Source organism: Parasteatoda tepidariorum, chromosome 8, assembly GCF_043381705.1.
Source record: "Parasteatoda tepidariorum isolate YZ-2023 chromosome 8, CAS_Ptep_4.0, whole genome shotgun sequence".
Taxonomy (NCBI): Eukaryota; Metazoa; Arthropoda; class Arachnida; order Araneae; family Theridiidae; genus Parasteatoda; species Parasteatoda tepidariorum.
Window position 1 is genome coordinate 63,452,053 of NC_092211.1, and position 17,281 is coordinate 63,469,333.

The window sequence follows — 17,281 nt, forward strand, 5'->3', positions numbered from 1 at the left end:
GATGTCAGATATATTTTCTCTAAGTTCTCAAAGAAGCACAATTCCCCCAGCACATTTGAATGAAGAATATTAATAAGTGCTTACTAAATTTCAGAATTTCTTATTAAAAAAATTCATCACACTCAACTCTATTTAAAAAATTTTTAGAGCAATGAAACTTCCAGATTAAATATCTATGAAAAACCATGTTACAAGTGCAAGTAATATTGGCACAACCATTTTTAATGGGAGACTTTGCATCTGCTTAAATCAAAACAGAGTACACAGTACACAAAAACATTATAAACATTCATACATAGTTACATGATATCACACAAACAGGCTTTTCACCAATAAATCATCTAATGTAATCTTAAGTGTAAAAAATTATTTCAGGAATCTGTCCATCTTCAACAGAAGTACCATTGTTGTTCCCTGCAGCATACGTATATAAAAATGTAACCTTTCCTCCACTTGGACAATCTAAAGTAATTTTTCGTAAGCCCTTGGTTCCATAGTGTGAATCAGGACCCTAAAAATTAAAAAAAGAAAGCATTTCAGTTCTTTTACAGTTCATAAATAAAAACTGCAACACTTTTTATGCCTTACAGAATTATTCAAGCTTCTTTGAAATCTGGAATATTTCATTTGTAAAATATGTTAATTGAAATAATAATTCATAGAAAAATTATAATTGAAAGCCACATTTATATAATGGATAGTTTTTTTCATCTTTATATGTTATTTGAATCTCTAAGGATTTTTTTTTTAATTTAAAAGAGTTAAGAAATAAACTTTTTCACAATCAGCATTGTAAGAAAAATAAAATTTTACATTGAATAAGCATTAAAAATTATTACAGCAGGTTATACCTGTGTGAATGATATTTTTAAAATTTTATTTTAAACTTTGATTTTACCTGCAATTAACCACAGAAAATACTCTGATTATGAGCCAGTGAATGCACAGATAATAATTTAGTAGAACAGGAGAGTGATCAGATCAGGAGATAATTAAGATTTCAGATCAGGAGAGTGAATTTGCATATATGAACTGGGAGGACGATTTTTAAAACAGAGCAAGATCACATGTTAAAGATGTAAAATATAATTGCAGTAGAGTCTTGATAATTCAAGGTAAACAGAAACGAGCCAACCTCGGACTTTTGAAAACTTAAATAGCTGGAAACAAATCAATTTTGAAATTTAATAAAATCCAATTGAAAAATATATTATATTAAATGAAAATTTACATACAACATTACAGGAATAAGGTAGATTTACTGCATTATACCAAGTTACAATATTCATCAGATTACTGAATCAGGTTAATTGTATTTTATTTAAACACACTGTTCAGACACTTCAGTATTTAAAACACAGTTTCGTTTTTCAACATTCAGTCATAGTAATCGTCATAAAATCAATTGTAGTAACAGAGTTCTCCCAAGGAATAAAAAAGGGCAGGGTACTTCCTCACAGAAAAGGGCACTTTTGAGTTTTAAAAACTCAAAAGGGCACTCACTTACCACCGTTAAAATTTACCAAAATGTATAATGATATTTTGTAGTAACAGTATTTGATCCTCAATTTTTAAACTACCCACTTGTATTAATTTATGTGTATATTTACCTAAGTAATTCTCCCACAGTATCAAAATAACAGAAAAATTTGAAGCTTTTGAAAAATAATTAAAGGCAAGCTAAAAGACAAACTCTGTGTATAAACTTTCTTCTTCTTCAAAATAAATAAAAAATTATGAGAAAATAAACATTTAAAAGTGCTTTTTTTAATTGAAAGGTTTTTTAAATGCCTTTCTTAAAAGAAGGAAAAAAAATCACCATAAAACTTAGTATACCCTCCCCCCAAATAAAAGATGTGAATATTTTTGGGGTTGAATATCATGCAAAATTTAACTATATAATTAGACAACATAAGAAAAATCTTATTAAAATGAAGGAAAGAAATTAAAAATTAAAGTTAAATAATTCTCAATAACTAAATAAGTCTGAAATGGACTTTTCATAAAAATGGATGGTTAAAAAAACCTTTTCATAAAAAAAAGGTAGTGTTCTTAAGGGGTGGAAGCGTATTCTTACAAAAACAGCAAGGAGAAAGATCAATAGGGATCAAACAGCAGACAAGGTGGGCTGCCCTTATAAAACTGCTTAGGGAGAACACTGGTAGTAATTGTTCCCTTGTTATGAGTGTGTTGGTCATTATCTGGGAATCGAATTTACAGGAAATTCAAACCATCTGGATTCGAACTATCAAAACTTTACTGCAACTATTTTTGTTTTCAAATCAAATGTTGTATATCAGATCGCTTTGATGACTAAATACTACCTTGCTTAAATTAAAATTATTATTGTCACATTTTAATGGGTTTATCTATGAAAGCACATTAATCTGTACAGTCTGGTTCTAACAATTAAAACTGATCTGTTTCAAATGCATTAGTGCAGGTCGTTGGGCTACTGAAGTGGGGATTATGATGGCAAGTCTTCGGATCATCCTCAGGGATGTTCCCCATACCGTCACCAATAGCGCATTGTGCGACGTAAATGAACTACAATCAAATGCATTTTGCCGTGTTTAGTAAGTAAGATTAACGATAAGTGAAATGATCGATATGCCACAAAATTCTATATGACGCAAAATCCAACATTTCAAAGTTTGTGAACTAAAGATTTTTACTAGTAACCAGTGTTTTCACAACAGCGCGAGAATCTCGCCTATTTTTTTCTTTTCTCGCAATAAAAAACGATCAACGCGAAAACTTCGCGCACTCTATTAATCAATTTCAAAATGCACGAATTTTGGAAACAAATTAGTCTTTTGCCATTTTTAATAAAATCCGTTTTACTTTTCTTCCTTGATCTTTCATTATTTAGAACATCGGTCCTTGTTATTTAGCTTCTCTATTTATCAGTATTGTTCAGAACCGGTGCGAACAGCCACCCCCCGAACCCCTTTCAGAACACATTTCTCTGCAACCACGTGTTCATTGTAGGTAAGGTTTCTTCACGTAAGACGGTTAAATTTTTTTTGCATGAATGTAAGATGGACAAATACCTTGTTAAGGCGACATCTTCTACTCCGTAACGGACAAATGAAAATGAAACAAATGTCGGTAGAAACAGTCAAAACGAAACAAATACGGATATTTTTCAGCCAAATAAATATAATAGCTGATGAAAAAGTATAAATAGAACATTTTCCACATGATGATGCAGCAAAAATATTAAATTGGAAGATGTGAAAAATGTATTATAATTAAAGAAAAATTTTTTTCCAAGTCTATTCGTGTTTTTTTTAAAATTTTTAGAAATGTCACTTAACTTTTTGAAATCTCACCTTGTTTTTGAGAAAGGGTGAGAAATTCTCTCCCATTTTTTTTCTGTAATGAATACACTGCCAGTAACAAATTAAAAGATTTGTTTCAGTGATTATCTTATCAAGAGTGATAATCTAAACTTACTTTTAAAGTGGCACATGCAGTATAATTATTACTAGGTATAATTTCTACTGGAGTTTTAAACATCACTCGGAATGTAGAGGCAGATCCATCACAGCTAAAGCTTGTATCATTAGAACCTAACAATTTTCCAGTACCTGTATGAATAATCTAAAAAAATAAAAATAAAATCAATAAATAAAATAATTTTATAAAGATCAGAAGGAATGAAGACCGTACCACAAAAAGAGTTTTCAAGAACAAACCAGTTGGCACATGAAAAAGAGGCAGGCCGAATTTGAGATGGATAGATGGCCTAGAAAAAGACCTTTTGGACTTAAAAACTGGAAAATGGTTAGCCTGGAAAAAACTTCTTAAGAAGGTCAAAGCCCTGGGCTGTCGAGCCAGTGATGATGATGATGAATTTTATAAAGATTAACTTATATGAATGTAAGACAGTGAGATAGACAATGTTAAGTTGTATATATGGTATACATTCATCTGCTCTGTACACTGCAACTGGTTTATGACTCCAGTTAAAAAGTAATTGAAACTTCCTTTAGATACTTCTTTTCAATAACAAGTGTTTATATTTAGTAAAGTCGACTGATATTGATACTTTTGTTTGGTAATAACAAAAAAATAACTAAGACTTTAAAGTAATGCAAAATAACTAGGTTCGCTATTTTGTAACAAATCATTCAATTCAATAAATTATTTCGATATTTTTTTAAAATGTCAAGGTAGTTTGGGGTCATTTACCCCAATTGAAAGATATGTTAAATAAAAGTTTGTCATGAAGATAAGAAGTCTCAAATCTTAGCAATGATAAATAACACGTTTGAACCTAGACAGAAGTCCCAAATTTATATTATGTTTTTTATAAGACAAATAGAAAAACAATAAGCTTTATTTTAATATTTTGTAACTAATAGAGTTATTGAAGGAAGGGGTAATTAGAATTACTGACAGTTATGTTAAATAATATGTTCTCATGAATTTGGTACAGCACAGCGAATTCAGACTTTTGTCGCAGTAAATGGCAAAGATGGGAATTCATGCAGGAGCATGGCTAAGTGCAATCTTGAAGCAGTGAGTTTGTTTGAGTTGACTCATTCATAATAATTTGGTACAGCATTTTTTCATTTTTTATAAAAAATTTATAGTTATATAAATATATGTGTCTCAACACAAAATTTTTTTTGGGCTTCCATGAAAATTGTTAAAGAAAAAAAAATTCTGCATATTCTTTTCACTTTTACACTTAGCTATATGCAAAAATAATAAGTAATTTTAAAGCAAAAGCTTTTACTAACCTGTATATTTACTGTATAATCTGCTGGTCCATGGATAGATCCATACAGTCCAAATCCAACAACATATATTTTTCGATCAACCATAAATCTAAATAAAAATTTTTTTTCCTTATAAGTAACACATATTTTTTACACATAAAGAGTAAGATATTTTGTTGAAAAAACAATAAACCATTATAAATATTCATTATTCATCATAATCATTCATTATATTATCATATGAGAAGAAAAAAAGACAAGTAAATGTTGAAATCTAATGCTGTAAACTGTTTTAACTAAATTATTAAATAGTTATCTATTTAGAATAAGGAATTACAATAATAAAATTAACTTCAGTTGAATTGTTAATTTAAACTTAATAAATCATGATTAAAAATCAAATTAACCATGTAAAGATACAATAAACTTTTAAATGCTAAGCCAGTTTTGCAATACAACATTTTCCTCCCATATAACATTCTAAAACTTAAATTTTTTTCTTCTAATGGTAAACCATTTTAAGGCATATCTGGGGTCATTTTAGTAGAAGTTTGTCTTTTAACCCCCTTTCACAAATTATAAAAAAAATTCACTTTTTTTTACAAATTATTTTATAGTAAAAACAGATTTTTCAGAAAATATTTTAGTTCTCCAAACGTCGTTGAACAGCCGACCAAATTGTATGTGTTTACGACTACTAATGTTCAACTCCGTAGCCTTGTAATTTTGAACCCAATCCAGAAGACAAGGGAACTCCTGGATCGAGTATTGGGAGAAGTTTGCCCTCGTGGAGGACTTTTTGATGGAACTAACCCGCATTTGAGTTACATGGAGAGGAAGACCACGAGAACCTCCCACAGTAAGCCTGAAGAGAAGGGGACTCAAACCTATGATACGTCTACCACTGAGGATATTTCACGTCAGCACTGTGGTTGGTGCAAGCCAGATGGGGAATTCGTATTGACTGAGATTCGAACTTGGTTGGCCTCATTGGAAGGTGAACGCTCTATCCCCTGAGCCATTGCGGCTCTTATAAGATTATTTGTCATTTAGAGAGTATGGTGTTCACAAGCAAGCCTAATTAATAATAATTAACAAGGCCAACTTGCAGCTTGACAATAGCAACTGAGCCAGTCAGACTTAGATAAAATGAAGACTTGTAACTAGTTTCCACCTTTTCGTCACCCCCTCAGTTTTGAAAAATTTGTTTGCAACTCAAAGATTTTTTTAAAAATGTTTTAATTCTCATAAAACTCTATATTGATCCATACCAAAGGGATAAATTTGGTAAAAAACCTAAAAAGCTGAAAATAGAAATCCAAAAATACTATATGCAAAAACAACTCTTAAATAATTGAAAAAATACCTGAAATTTGAGCAAGAAAAAATTGTATGTAGGAAGCATTTATCAACAGAATGTTATAAACGCTTTAATATAAATATCGATGCAAGATTTATTTATTTGAATTGTGTGAATATGAATCTCAATATGTGATTTAAGTCCCGCCAATACGAATCCAGAGGTTTGATTTTAGATATTTGATATAAAATCATGAAAATATGAAACACTATGTTCAATCGAGATTTGGGATTTTAAAACATGTAGACACTAATCACTATTTTAATCATGTGAATGTAAATTTAAATTGAGTTGGCATAGGGGAGAAAAAGCATTAAAAAGAATTTTTTTCCCCTATGAAATTGAAAAAGATGAACTCTCTTTGAAAGGGCAGATTTTCTCTATTAAATTAGAAAAAACTGATATAAGCGTCTTAAGTCAAACATAATCGCCTAAAAAATGAGGCTATAAGAAGCAGAAAAAAAAATTCTTTTCAATCTTTCCCAGACTAACATGCATGTTAGAATCCTTCCCTTTTTTTGAGTAATACTAAAATTTTTTTTTTTGTGAATGACGTTCACATACATTAAATATATCTGCTGGTCAGCCACTGGTTATAATGATAGCTTGCTAGCAGATAAGACAGATTTGTAACCCTTATTTCGTTACTGAAAATACATCTTTAAAAATATTTTGCAAGCAATTTTAATTTTAATACAAAATATTTAAGTACCTTATTCTATCACTTGTTCCACTGTAGCCCCAACGGCTTTCAGATTGTTGGAAACGACAAACAGTCTGTTCTTTACCAGTAATGCAACAGCGGGGCACATCTGGAAAATTTATCGGTGGTTTTGGGTTAACAGTAAAGTAAAGAAATAATGAAACAATTTCCTTATCAGTCAAAATATTGGCTTGTGCGGGTCCGACTGCAAATTCTTCAACGGTCATTATAGGAAATCTTATTAAATGTAGAGCCCGTCCCAAAAGTAAGCGTAGATTTTCTGCATTTACAGTCAAATTTTGACGAATACTTTCTTGTTCTGCCCATCTGTAAAATAAAGGAAATAAAAACACTAAACAAACTTATAACAAAAAACTAAATTTAATAAAAATTTTAAAAAGATTTTATGAATATTACATGCATGACTGTGATTAACTATTTTTAATAATTTCAAAACTTGCCGAAAATGAGATTCCTCATCAATGTATTAATTGGTCATTTATCAGATTCAGATGAGTTTTTAATTCAATTAAATTTAATAAAATTAAACAAATAATAAAAAAAAGAAATTTATGTAAAACTTTAATTTATAAGCTTTTCTTAATATTTTAAAAACTATGCTATCATTTAGCACAGTGATTTTCGTCTGGTACCCACTTACAAATTAAACATAATGTTTTATGAATGATTAATTTTACACTTAGTTAAATGTTTGTACACTTGTAATAAAAGAATAATTAATCACGAAATCTGTAGAAAATTACCGAAATACAAAATCACGTGAATCTGACTCCTCAAATGCGTGCTGCGTTTCGAAATTAGGTTGATGTAACAAATAATATTGTATAAAGAATATCGGATTTAAAAACTATGGAGAAATCAATAGCAATAATTGTCAAAAATTTGATAGAATTATTGCCTTAAAAAGTAAATACTCAAATGCATGATTCAAATTATCCATATTGTTTGACATATATTGGGATATTTAAAAGACACCTGAAAATCAGGATTAATAACTGCCAAAAATACAATCAAAACATTACAATGATTTACGATACTATAGGAGTAAATTGAGCGTGTCAAAAAGTGATTATCTAAATGCAAGATTCAAATATGTGTAAATTTCTGCAGAAAAGAAAAGTAATTTTTTAAAGAAAAATCTCTCTGCAAGAACTCTGTAACGTCCTGCGACAATGTCGTCGTGATTCTGCCACGGGGGCAATTAAGTCATAGAAATCTGCCCCCGAATTGAAAACAGGGTTGCACTTATTTAAAAAAAATATAAATAAATAAAAATATTATGTGGAAAATATTACCTTACAACAGCATTAAAAAGTTTAGCTTCTCTAATTCTCAAGGTATCTCTTTCTAAAACTACACATAAGGTTTCGTGATCAATGTCTGTAAAACCTTCAGCACCTAGTGCTTCCGAGGTATACTTATCTATAGTTTCTAGGCAAAGGGCTGCTAGTTGAGGTTCATCAAACAATCGAGCTTGAGTCAAGAGCATAAAGGCATTATCACTGCTCAGATTGGATTTTAAAAAATCAACACAAGCTTTTTCAAGAGCAGGCACAGCATATTTTTTAGCTGTATACAAAGTCATCATCACAGTCTCTGGACCTATCTGGACTTCATCAGAGTATAAAAATCTAAGCAGAGCGAGAAAAGCGGCAGGTTCAACATCAGGAAGCTCAATCTCATCAGAAGTGGTGGCCATTGCACCATTAAACATAGCATCAAACACGGCACTACCAACTGATAATATAAATTTATGAGCAGGTATTCTCTGTTGCTGTGCGCCTTTGCCAACAATGAAATGAACATCACTAAGTATTTCTTTATTGAAAATAAAAGCCAATCTATCTTTAACTGTGAGGCGGGATGCCTGCCAGTTGAACATAATTTGACCAGAATAATTAACAACATTGTTACCACCCGCTGCAGACTGTGCAGCATTATTAGATGCGTCATCTGGCAAGCGGCGACCATTAGAGCCTTCTCTATCACGTTGGTTTCCGGGTATGTTTACAGGAAGTTCTTGCATGTCTGAAGGACTCATCATATGCGATCCATTGCTTGGCAAAATTTTAGTAATACCAGATGACATGTTGGCAATATCTATAAAAATACCCATTTAATAAGTTTATTTATACAATATATAAAGAGTAACATTAAGATATAGTGAGAAAATATATACTAGGGTACAAAATAACAGGGAAAGGTTGACAAAACACATTTTAGAAAACACACTTACTACACTTTTTAATATTAAAAAGTAAGTAAAAGAATAAGGTAATGTTTCAGATTTATAGCTGATTATTTTTAAGACTATTATTGGAGGGCTACCAGTATAAGAAATAATGCTCTTTATAAATATATGCTATCTTCTTCTTAAAAAAAAACTTTGAGCTCTTAACGATTCAGCATAAACGCGCAAAATGGATTAATAAAGCCTCCGTGAGTTCATTGCTTCTCAATATCAAACAGAAACATAGGTTCTCCTGAATAAAATTGCCAGTTTGAAGATCTTCCAAAGTCCATGTGGCATAGACTGACTGCAACATGCATGCCATTACTTTTCCTTCAATATCTGATTTAATGTCTGCTCCCGATATCAGAGAGGAAGATAAGCAAAAAATATTGGTGGATATACCCACAACTAATTAAGAGTTTCAAAGTAGAAAAACTCTCAAACATTTGCCAACCTAAACCATAAAGGGAATTTTCAAACAAAAGGAAGAGTTGAGAGGAATATAATTATAATTGTATCGAAAAATAAAAAACGTGTAAAGATTACACATTTTTTCCAAGTAGTAGTCGTAAGCGTCAATTTTTAAAAAATACACTAATAATTTTTTTTAATCTCAATTTTATGTTATTTTGCTTTGTGCATTTTTAACGCTAGTCCAATGGAAGACGTAAAATCAGATTTCCACTTTATTATAAAATTAGATCAGAAATGTTTACAATTTTCTCAAAATTGTCCCTTTCGACATGGTCCATCATTTCATAATTCGCATAAAGGACGATGATAAAGATAAGAGAAACTGCACAAGTGCAAACTAGCTAAACAGCATGATATTAATTAAAACACATGTAACAACAGAAACAGAAAAATTATTACAGGGTGTGTAGCCAAATATTTCAAAAAACATCTTTTAAGCACTGCATGAATTAATTAAAACACATGTAACAGCATGATAATGAAACAGCATGATATTAATGAAAACACATGTAACAGAAACAGAAAAATTATAACAGGGTGTGTAGCCAAATATTTCAAAAAGCATCTTTTAAGCAGTCAAAAAAATCATGGTTAGGATATGTGCACGAATAAATTTTTTCTCTCTTGCAGTTGAAAGTTCTCCATACACATAACATTGAAAAAAAGCAAAACATTTTCAAAGACTTTACATAATCATAATAAAATAACTAGTTTCTGACAAAGAAACATATTAGCCATCATAATGCATAGCATAGATTCACTTTTCAGCAGTTTATTTATGCTTTAAATTAATATTTACTTTATTAAATCATGTAAAAAAATTAACTTTAATTCAAATTATTTATTTATTGTATTTTTTAGATTTAAATAAAAGTTGTTAATAAATTTATACTTAACAAAAAATTTATAAGAATAATAATGATTATACAGAATTGATAAAGATGTGTAGAGAATAAAGCAAACTAAGAAAAGCTCAAACTCATGTTAAAAATGTAAATTAGTGTACGGCTTCATACTAAATTTTCTTTAAAATTTGTATTTTGATTTAGTATTTCTTTAATGAAATGATTAAAAAAAATTCATTAATTTCAAATGTAAATAAGAAGCTAAACATTTTTGTTAGAAGTAAATTATCACACGGTCCCTATATTCATCATATTTAACAAATCTGAGATAATTAAATTTTTAATTTAAATTGTTTTTCCATCAAACGATAAAGGTGTGAAAGTTTCTTGAAATCAATGTTATGCTGAAATTGATTCCAGTTGAATGAATTATGAGAATGTTGAACTGAACAATGAAAACAAAGTCGCTTGTGTAATTATTCATGGTGACAATCAACATTGCAGATAAATTAATTTCATTTTGGAAAAGAGAAAATTAAGCATTTTTACAAACACTCAATGCAAAAAGCATTTTATAAGAACACTACACATACTGTCTAATTATTAAAGCCTTGCTGCAAATTTAAAACTGCATTTTTTAAAAAAAAATTGTTAATTCAAAAAAATTTGAAAAACAACCTTAAACATAGTAAATTATGATTTCAAAATGTTATTGAACACTTTTTCTAGCATTAAGATTTTATACATAAAAGTGTTATTCATGCACACAATAAAAAAATAAAATAAACACCAGGTATAAGTAAAGAATTACTCAGACTAATTTTAGACCTTTAAATACAGATTTAAAACACTATAATTTTGAAATGAAAATTAGTTTTATATATAATAATTCACATTTGATTGCTAATTATGCAACACTACAAGGTAAATGCACCCTAAGCTTAAAAATTTATAAGCTTGGGGCAGTAAATGTATAAAATGATATGTTTTTAATTTCTTCTAAAGGAAAATTTTTTATTTTAAACAGTTTCCAAATGATGTTTGAAAAGGTAAATAATTGGTTTAGAATTTCTACTCAGAGAGAACATAAAGACTTTTTCATATCAGTACACGTTCAGTCAATTTAAACTACCTAAATCTTGTGCTTAAAAATAAATTCAAAAAGTAAATAATATATAGTGATTTGTTCAATTCCGGGATAGATTTTTGCTCTTTGAATAGGAATGCTAGTTCGTGTCTAAAACAAAGTCGTCGCTTATTGTAATTCACAGTGACAACCAACATAGCAAAGAAATTAATTTCATTTTGGAAAAGAGAAAATTAAGCATTTTTACAAACACTCAATGCAAAAAGCATCTTCAAGCATTTTGAATACTACACTTCCTGTCTAATTATTAAAGGCTTGCTGCAAATTTAAAACTGAATTTTTAAATTTTTTTTTTTTAAAACTAAAACTTTGAAAAACAATCTTAAACATAGTAAATTGTGATTCCAAAATGCTATCTAACATTAAGATTTCATACAGAAAAGTATTAAATATTATTCATGCACACAATAAAAAAATAAAATAAACATTATAAGTAACGAATTATTCAAACTAATATTAGACCATTAAATACAGATTTATAACGCTATAATTTTGAAATGAAAATTAAGCTTTGTTCATAATTTACAGTTGATTGCTAATTATGCAATGCTACAAGGTAAATGCACCCTAAGCTTAAAAATTTTTAAGCTTGGGGTAGTAAATGTATAAAAATGATACGTTTAATTTCTTCTAAAGGCAAAATTTTTATATCAAACAGTTTCCAAATGATGTTTGAAAAGGTAAATAATAAGTTTAGAATTTCTACTCAGAGAGAACATAAAAACTTTTTCATATCAGCCAATTTAAGCTACCTACTTCTTGTGCTTAAAAATAAATCCAAAAAGTAAATAATATATAGTGATTTGTTCAATTCCGGGATAGATTTTTGCTCTTTGCATAGGAATGCTGGTTTGTGTCTAAAACTTAGTTAACCAATCTGTTTAACTTTGCAAAACACAAAAATATCTCAGTACCTACACCGAAAAGTGGTGCTTTTCACCAAAGAGATCTTACGCAAATACCAATATAGAAATATCTCAAAGTTTGACTCTGTATGACTACATTTATTATTGAAGTTATTAGTTATATCGAATGATGTAGTTAAACAAAATTTTCTCAGAAAATTAGAAAAACAAGTATAGTTTCAAATGGTATGGTAAGTTATAAATCAAACTTTTAAAAGCATATTTAAACACTATTTTTTAAATACTGTTACAGCACGAGAATACCAAAAAACAGGTATATTATAGTTTATCAAAACAGCATAATATCAAAATAAATTCTATTTAACAACTAATTTTGGCCTATAGAAGTAACCAGTACCAAAGTTTGTAAACAAACAAAATATGCAAACCATAAAACAGTCAAGAACTAGAGGATTAAGTGCAGAGAATTAGTAAAGTAATCAAAATTTAATTAACTTATAGATTATATCCTTAAATTAGTGATAATTTTATTGCTAAAATTATTTTGGTTTGAATAACAAACAAGATAAAACATGAAATACCATAAAAATTATGTTTCCAAAGAATACAAAATATCAAATTATATCAGCTATTATTACGTCTTTAGAACGTATTTATCCATAATTCAATTTAAGTAAATATATAAAACGAAACAGGAACTTCACCTTTTTATTTTTAAAATATGTTTGATATCAACGATGAAATTTTTAATTCATAAAATATTGCAACAACGAAAAGCATAAAGCTTGCATTTAAAATGCTGAAACTAAAGAAAATTTATTTAAAAACATTATTTTAAAATAAATTAAGTTTGTTTTACGAAAAAGACGTCGCTTTAGAAAACTTCGAAAATTATGTTGCCAGCTGTAGAACATATGTATATGAATTTTAAGGATCATTCTCACTAAATGTAATTCGCATGTGCATGCATGAGATGTTCATCTTAGGGTCTGCTTTTACTAAAAGCTATTCAAGTCCATTCGAGAAGACAAAATTAGAATCTGGTTGGCGAGTCTTTCGCTGGAGAATATATTTCACCAATCAGATTCACGAAGGCGATAGAAGATGCCTGAATCTGAGCATTGCTCTTTACTAGTTGTTTCTACACTTAACCACGCACGTGATAGAAAATCCAATACAAGGTACTTTCGATTAAGTGACTTGTGACCCATAAGAAATACCTTCGAAAACTGCAAGCAAGATAAACTGTTCGCACATGAATGAATCACATTTACAGGCGATCGCATAATCGAATTGGCGTTAGTGATAGTGGTTCTATAAAGAACATTGTTGTTGTGGTTTATTTACGTCGCACTATAGCTGCACAATGAACTATTGGCGTCGGTCTGGGAAACATCCCTTCTGAGGATGATCCGAAGACATGCCATCACAATTTTGATCCTCTGCAGAAGGGATGGCACCTCCGCTTCTGTAGCCCGACGACCTGCGCGAATAAAGTACATTGTACACATCTCTTTTGCAGAAGCTCGGAAATTCGTAATTCGCATGCCGTGAGCACGGTTTCTAAGGAACCATTATCATTTCTAAAGATTCAAACAATACTCATAGGCGTGAGTTCTTGATTGGAGAGTTTTTTGAAGGAGACCACGGAAGTGCGTAAGAAGCATGTAGTAAGAATTGTAACAGCTCATGCGTTTTTCAGATTCATTTATTTTTTAGAAGTATCTGCAAATGGGTGTAATTTGTGGTATTAAAGATTGCATATATGTGTTCGTTGCACATCCATTTCATCCAACTGTGAACTGATCATTAGGACAAGAGAAGAGAGAAGTAGAGCATCACTGGCAGCAGTCAATGAGAGCGTGGATGATAACTTTGTTCAGCATGAGGAGGATGCCAGGTCTTTGTTGAACTGTTCAACTGTAAAGAGATCAACTTTGTGTGCAGTGGAGAAACAACCAAAGAGTGGATCCCTTGCACAGAGGATAAAAATTGCGAAAGCATGTCTTCAAATCTTCTTCAGACATGTTTACCCGACCGCTGACAATAGCCCGTTGTACAGCTCTAGTGTGACGTAAATAAAGTATGTAAGTACAGTATGAAAATAAAATACATCGCACACGATTCGTGTATGCGACCACATGCGTTGAGATTGATCCTTTGCTCATATGTGAGCTAATTTCCTTTGAAATAGACTACTAATCAACTTTCATTTTGTGACATACCTTTACTGCTAAAACCTGCTTTTAAAGCTAAAACCTAAATATTTGCCTTATCGTTTCTCTGATTATTTTCAAAAACTAGCTCTAAAGAGGACGAAGAAAATTCTTCCTTACTCAAACATCGCAAAGCAGAGATCGTTACATAATATAACTGGTTGAAATTCTTTGCTTGCTTTGCAAAGCATTGGTCATTATTATTTATCGTCAGATCACTTCATTACGAGGCAACTACTTAAATTAGGCACGAAACAGTTAAGAGGTTTCACCCTGTTTCAGTTATCATAGTATTTTTGTAACTATATATGGATCAATCCATGCATATTCATTACACAAATCAAGTCGTCATTTCTGTCCATTTTTAGGGGTGGGGAGCCTGATTAGTGCTATTGGCGATCGAAATGGGCTGCAGGTGGCGTAGAGCAGAACTCTTTTCCTATGGCAACACTTCACATGCTTTCCCCATTAGCGTGTGGAAAGTCATAGAGGAAGGAAGTACGTTAGTTTCTCTCTTGATTTTCATATAGATTAAAATCTTTAAACTTGAAACACTTTATGAAACTGAAAACTGCATTAAACATAGTTCTAAAGAAAAGTATCATGGAAATTTTAAAAAATATTTTGATTAAATAAAAAGGAAAAATATTAAGAAAAGGGAAAATATCGTAGTACATTCCTATACAACTGAAAAGAGGAGGAGAGGGAAGGGAGAAGGGCTAAAGGCATGAAACCGGTCTCTCCCCAGATGGCGTATTCGAGTGTTGCGATCGCGAATGTTGTTGAATTGACCAGTATTTTCTCATTATATCCGATTCCCGTATCCGAATCGAGCCAATGCGAATACTTTCTCTTAAGGGTCATTCTCTCGTGGTACCATTTGTTTCGCATTGGTGAAATATTTTTTTGCTGCGTAAAGCTCTCCAATCTAGTTCTCAAGTAGTTAGGAAACATTTGTTCGTGCGTAAAAAGTAAGAGCTGCATGAGAATGGCCTTTTATGAATTACTCTTTCTGTATGCTATTGGCTATCGAAATGGGTTATAGGTGGCGTAGAGCATAACTCTCTACCTATGGCAACACTTCGCATGTTTTCACCATTAGCGTGTGGAAAGTCATTAGAAGAAGTAAGTACGTTAGTTTCTATCTTGATTTTCAACTAGATTAAAATATTTTAAGTTAGGAAACTATATAGAACTGAAAACTAAATTAAACATAGTTCTAAAAGAAAGCGTCATGGAAATTTTAAAAAATATTTTTAACAATTAAATACGAAATATATTAAGAAAAGGAAAAATATCCTAGTACATTCCTATAAAACTGAATAGAGGAGGAGAGGGAAGGGTCAAAGGCATGGAACTGGTCTTCTTCCCACATGGCGCATATGAGCGTTGCGATTGCGAATTCGTATGACGATTCTCGATGGTGTGTCAATTTAATTCTCGCATGCGCGAGTATGTAGTTCACGCATATAGTTTTTAGAAATTCGCACGCGTGTCTAGGACTTTCGCATGCATTGTGAATGTTACCTAACATGTAGAACAGAAGATTAATAAGCGGTTATTCTCTCTGCATAGGTCTTGCTTATTCGATCAAACGTGAATGCAATTCACATATTCGATCCATAGGTATATTTCCTAAGACCCTCGTTCAAATGTTCAGATACTGCATGCAAGACGAACTGATGCACCAGTCACATTGTTGTAAGATCGCATAAGCAAATAAGGATGCCCCATCACATTTTAGTTTCTAAACATTTCGCTATTCTTGCTGAGTGTCATTATTTGAGTGCGAAAAAAATCATATTCAATTAAAATGACTGTTTAACGGTTCTGTAGAACTTTAGAACACACCAAACACGCATGTATTTGTTTATATTCACGATCAATAGCAAAACAAAATCCGATGGGCAACTCACGCGCACCCGAAAAATACACTTCGGACTCACTATCCGTTCAGAGTTAACAATGAATGCGTGTGTGAAAAGAGAACTTATCATATTTATTTGAAAACGGTTGCTGAGTTCTAAAAATAGAATGATTCAAGCATTTGCAATTACAACGAAACAAAAACTTCCTCAACTGTGTTCTTTTATCTTTAATTAGAACTGAAAAATAATTTCACTTCACGGTGTTATACAACTTCAATGAAATTTAAATAAGGTTTTTAAATAATTTTTCCAATCAGCAGAGCATTAGTTGGATATGTGTGTTCATTTATGCAATAAAAAAATGGGTAAGCTCTCCACTATATTCATATGCAGAAAAATGACGACTAAATGTTCCTTGAGCAGTCATTTTTATGAATTTTTTATTTTCCAAACTGTCGATTGTTTTTTTGTCACATTATACAATAGCTGCACAAAAAATATTTGAAAACACTCATCGAAAGAAATGAATCTGGCCGGTGACGTTGATGATGAGGAGAGTATTTTTCATGGTTTGGCCTAAGTTCCTTATGCAGCACTCTCGCAAAGTGCGATTCGTATTTGCTATCGCATGTCAATATAGTTTAAAAACATTTTCTGACGAGTCTTGGACAATCTCACTGTTAATGCTCCCATAGATTATATGGTTGGAAACATGAGGCTTAGATTTATCTGCACATTCTGGCCAATGCTTCCCCTTCAACTCTATGGCAACATTTTCTCTTCCAGCAGTGTAATTGCTCCATTCACACATCTAGATT

The 17,281-nt window shown here is 30.9% G+C and overlaps 1 protein-coding gene across 2 annotated transcripts; it reads right to left on the reverse strand.

Annotated features, from left to right (window-relative positions):
* Positions 1-201: 201 nt before the first annotated feature.
* Positions 202-13,461, reverse strand: LOC107448910 (BTB/POZ domain-containing protein 2). Of its 2 annotated transcripts, none has more exons than XM_016064276.3 (6): positions 13,084-13,461; positions 8,110-8,914; positions 6,803-7,120; positions 4,752-4,839; positions 3,460-3,606; positions 202-511 (listed from the first exon to the last, which is right to left on the reverse strand). In XM_016064276.3, the coding sequence occupies exons 2-6, from the start codon at positions 8,901-8,903 to the stop codon at positions 353-355; spliced, it is 1,506 nt and encodes a 501-aa protein (XP_015919762.1). In that variant the 5' UTR covers positions 8,904-8,914; positions 13,084-13,461; the 3' UTR covers positions 202-352. The 2 variants fall into 2 exon arrangements, with proteins under 2 accessions (XP_015919762.1, XP_015919763.1); XM_016064277.4 differs by lacking the exon at positions 13,084-13,461 and adding an exon at positions 12,961-12,981.
* Between the last annotated feature and the right edge of the window lie 3,820 nt (positions 13,462-17,281).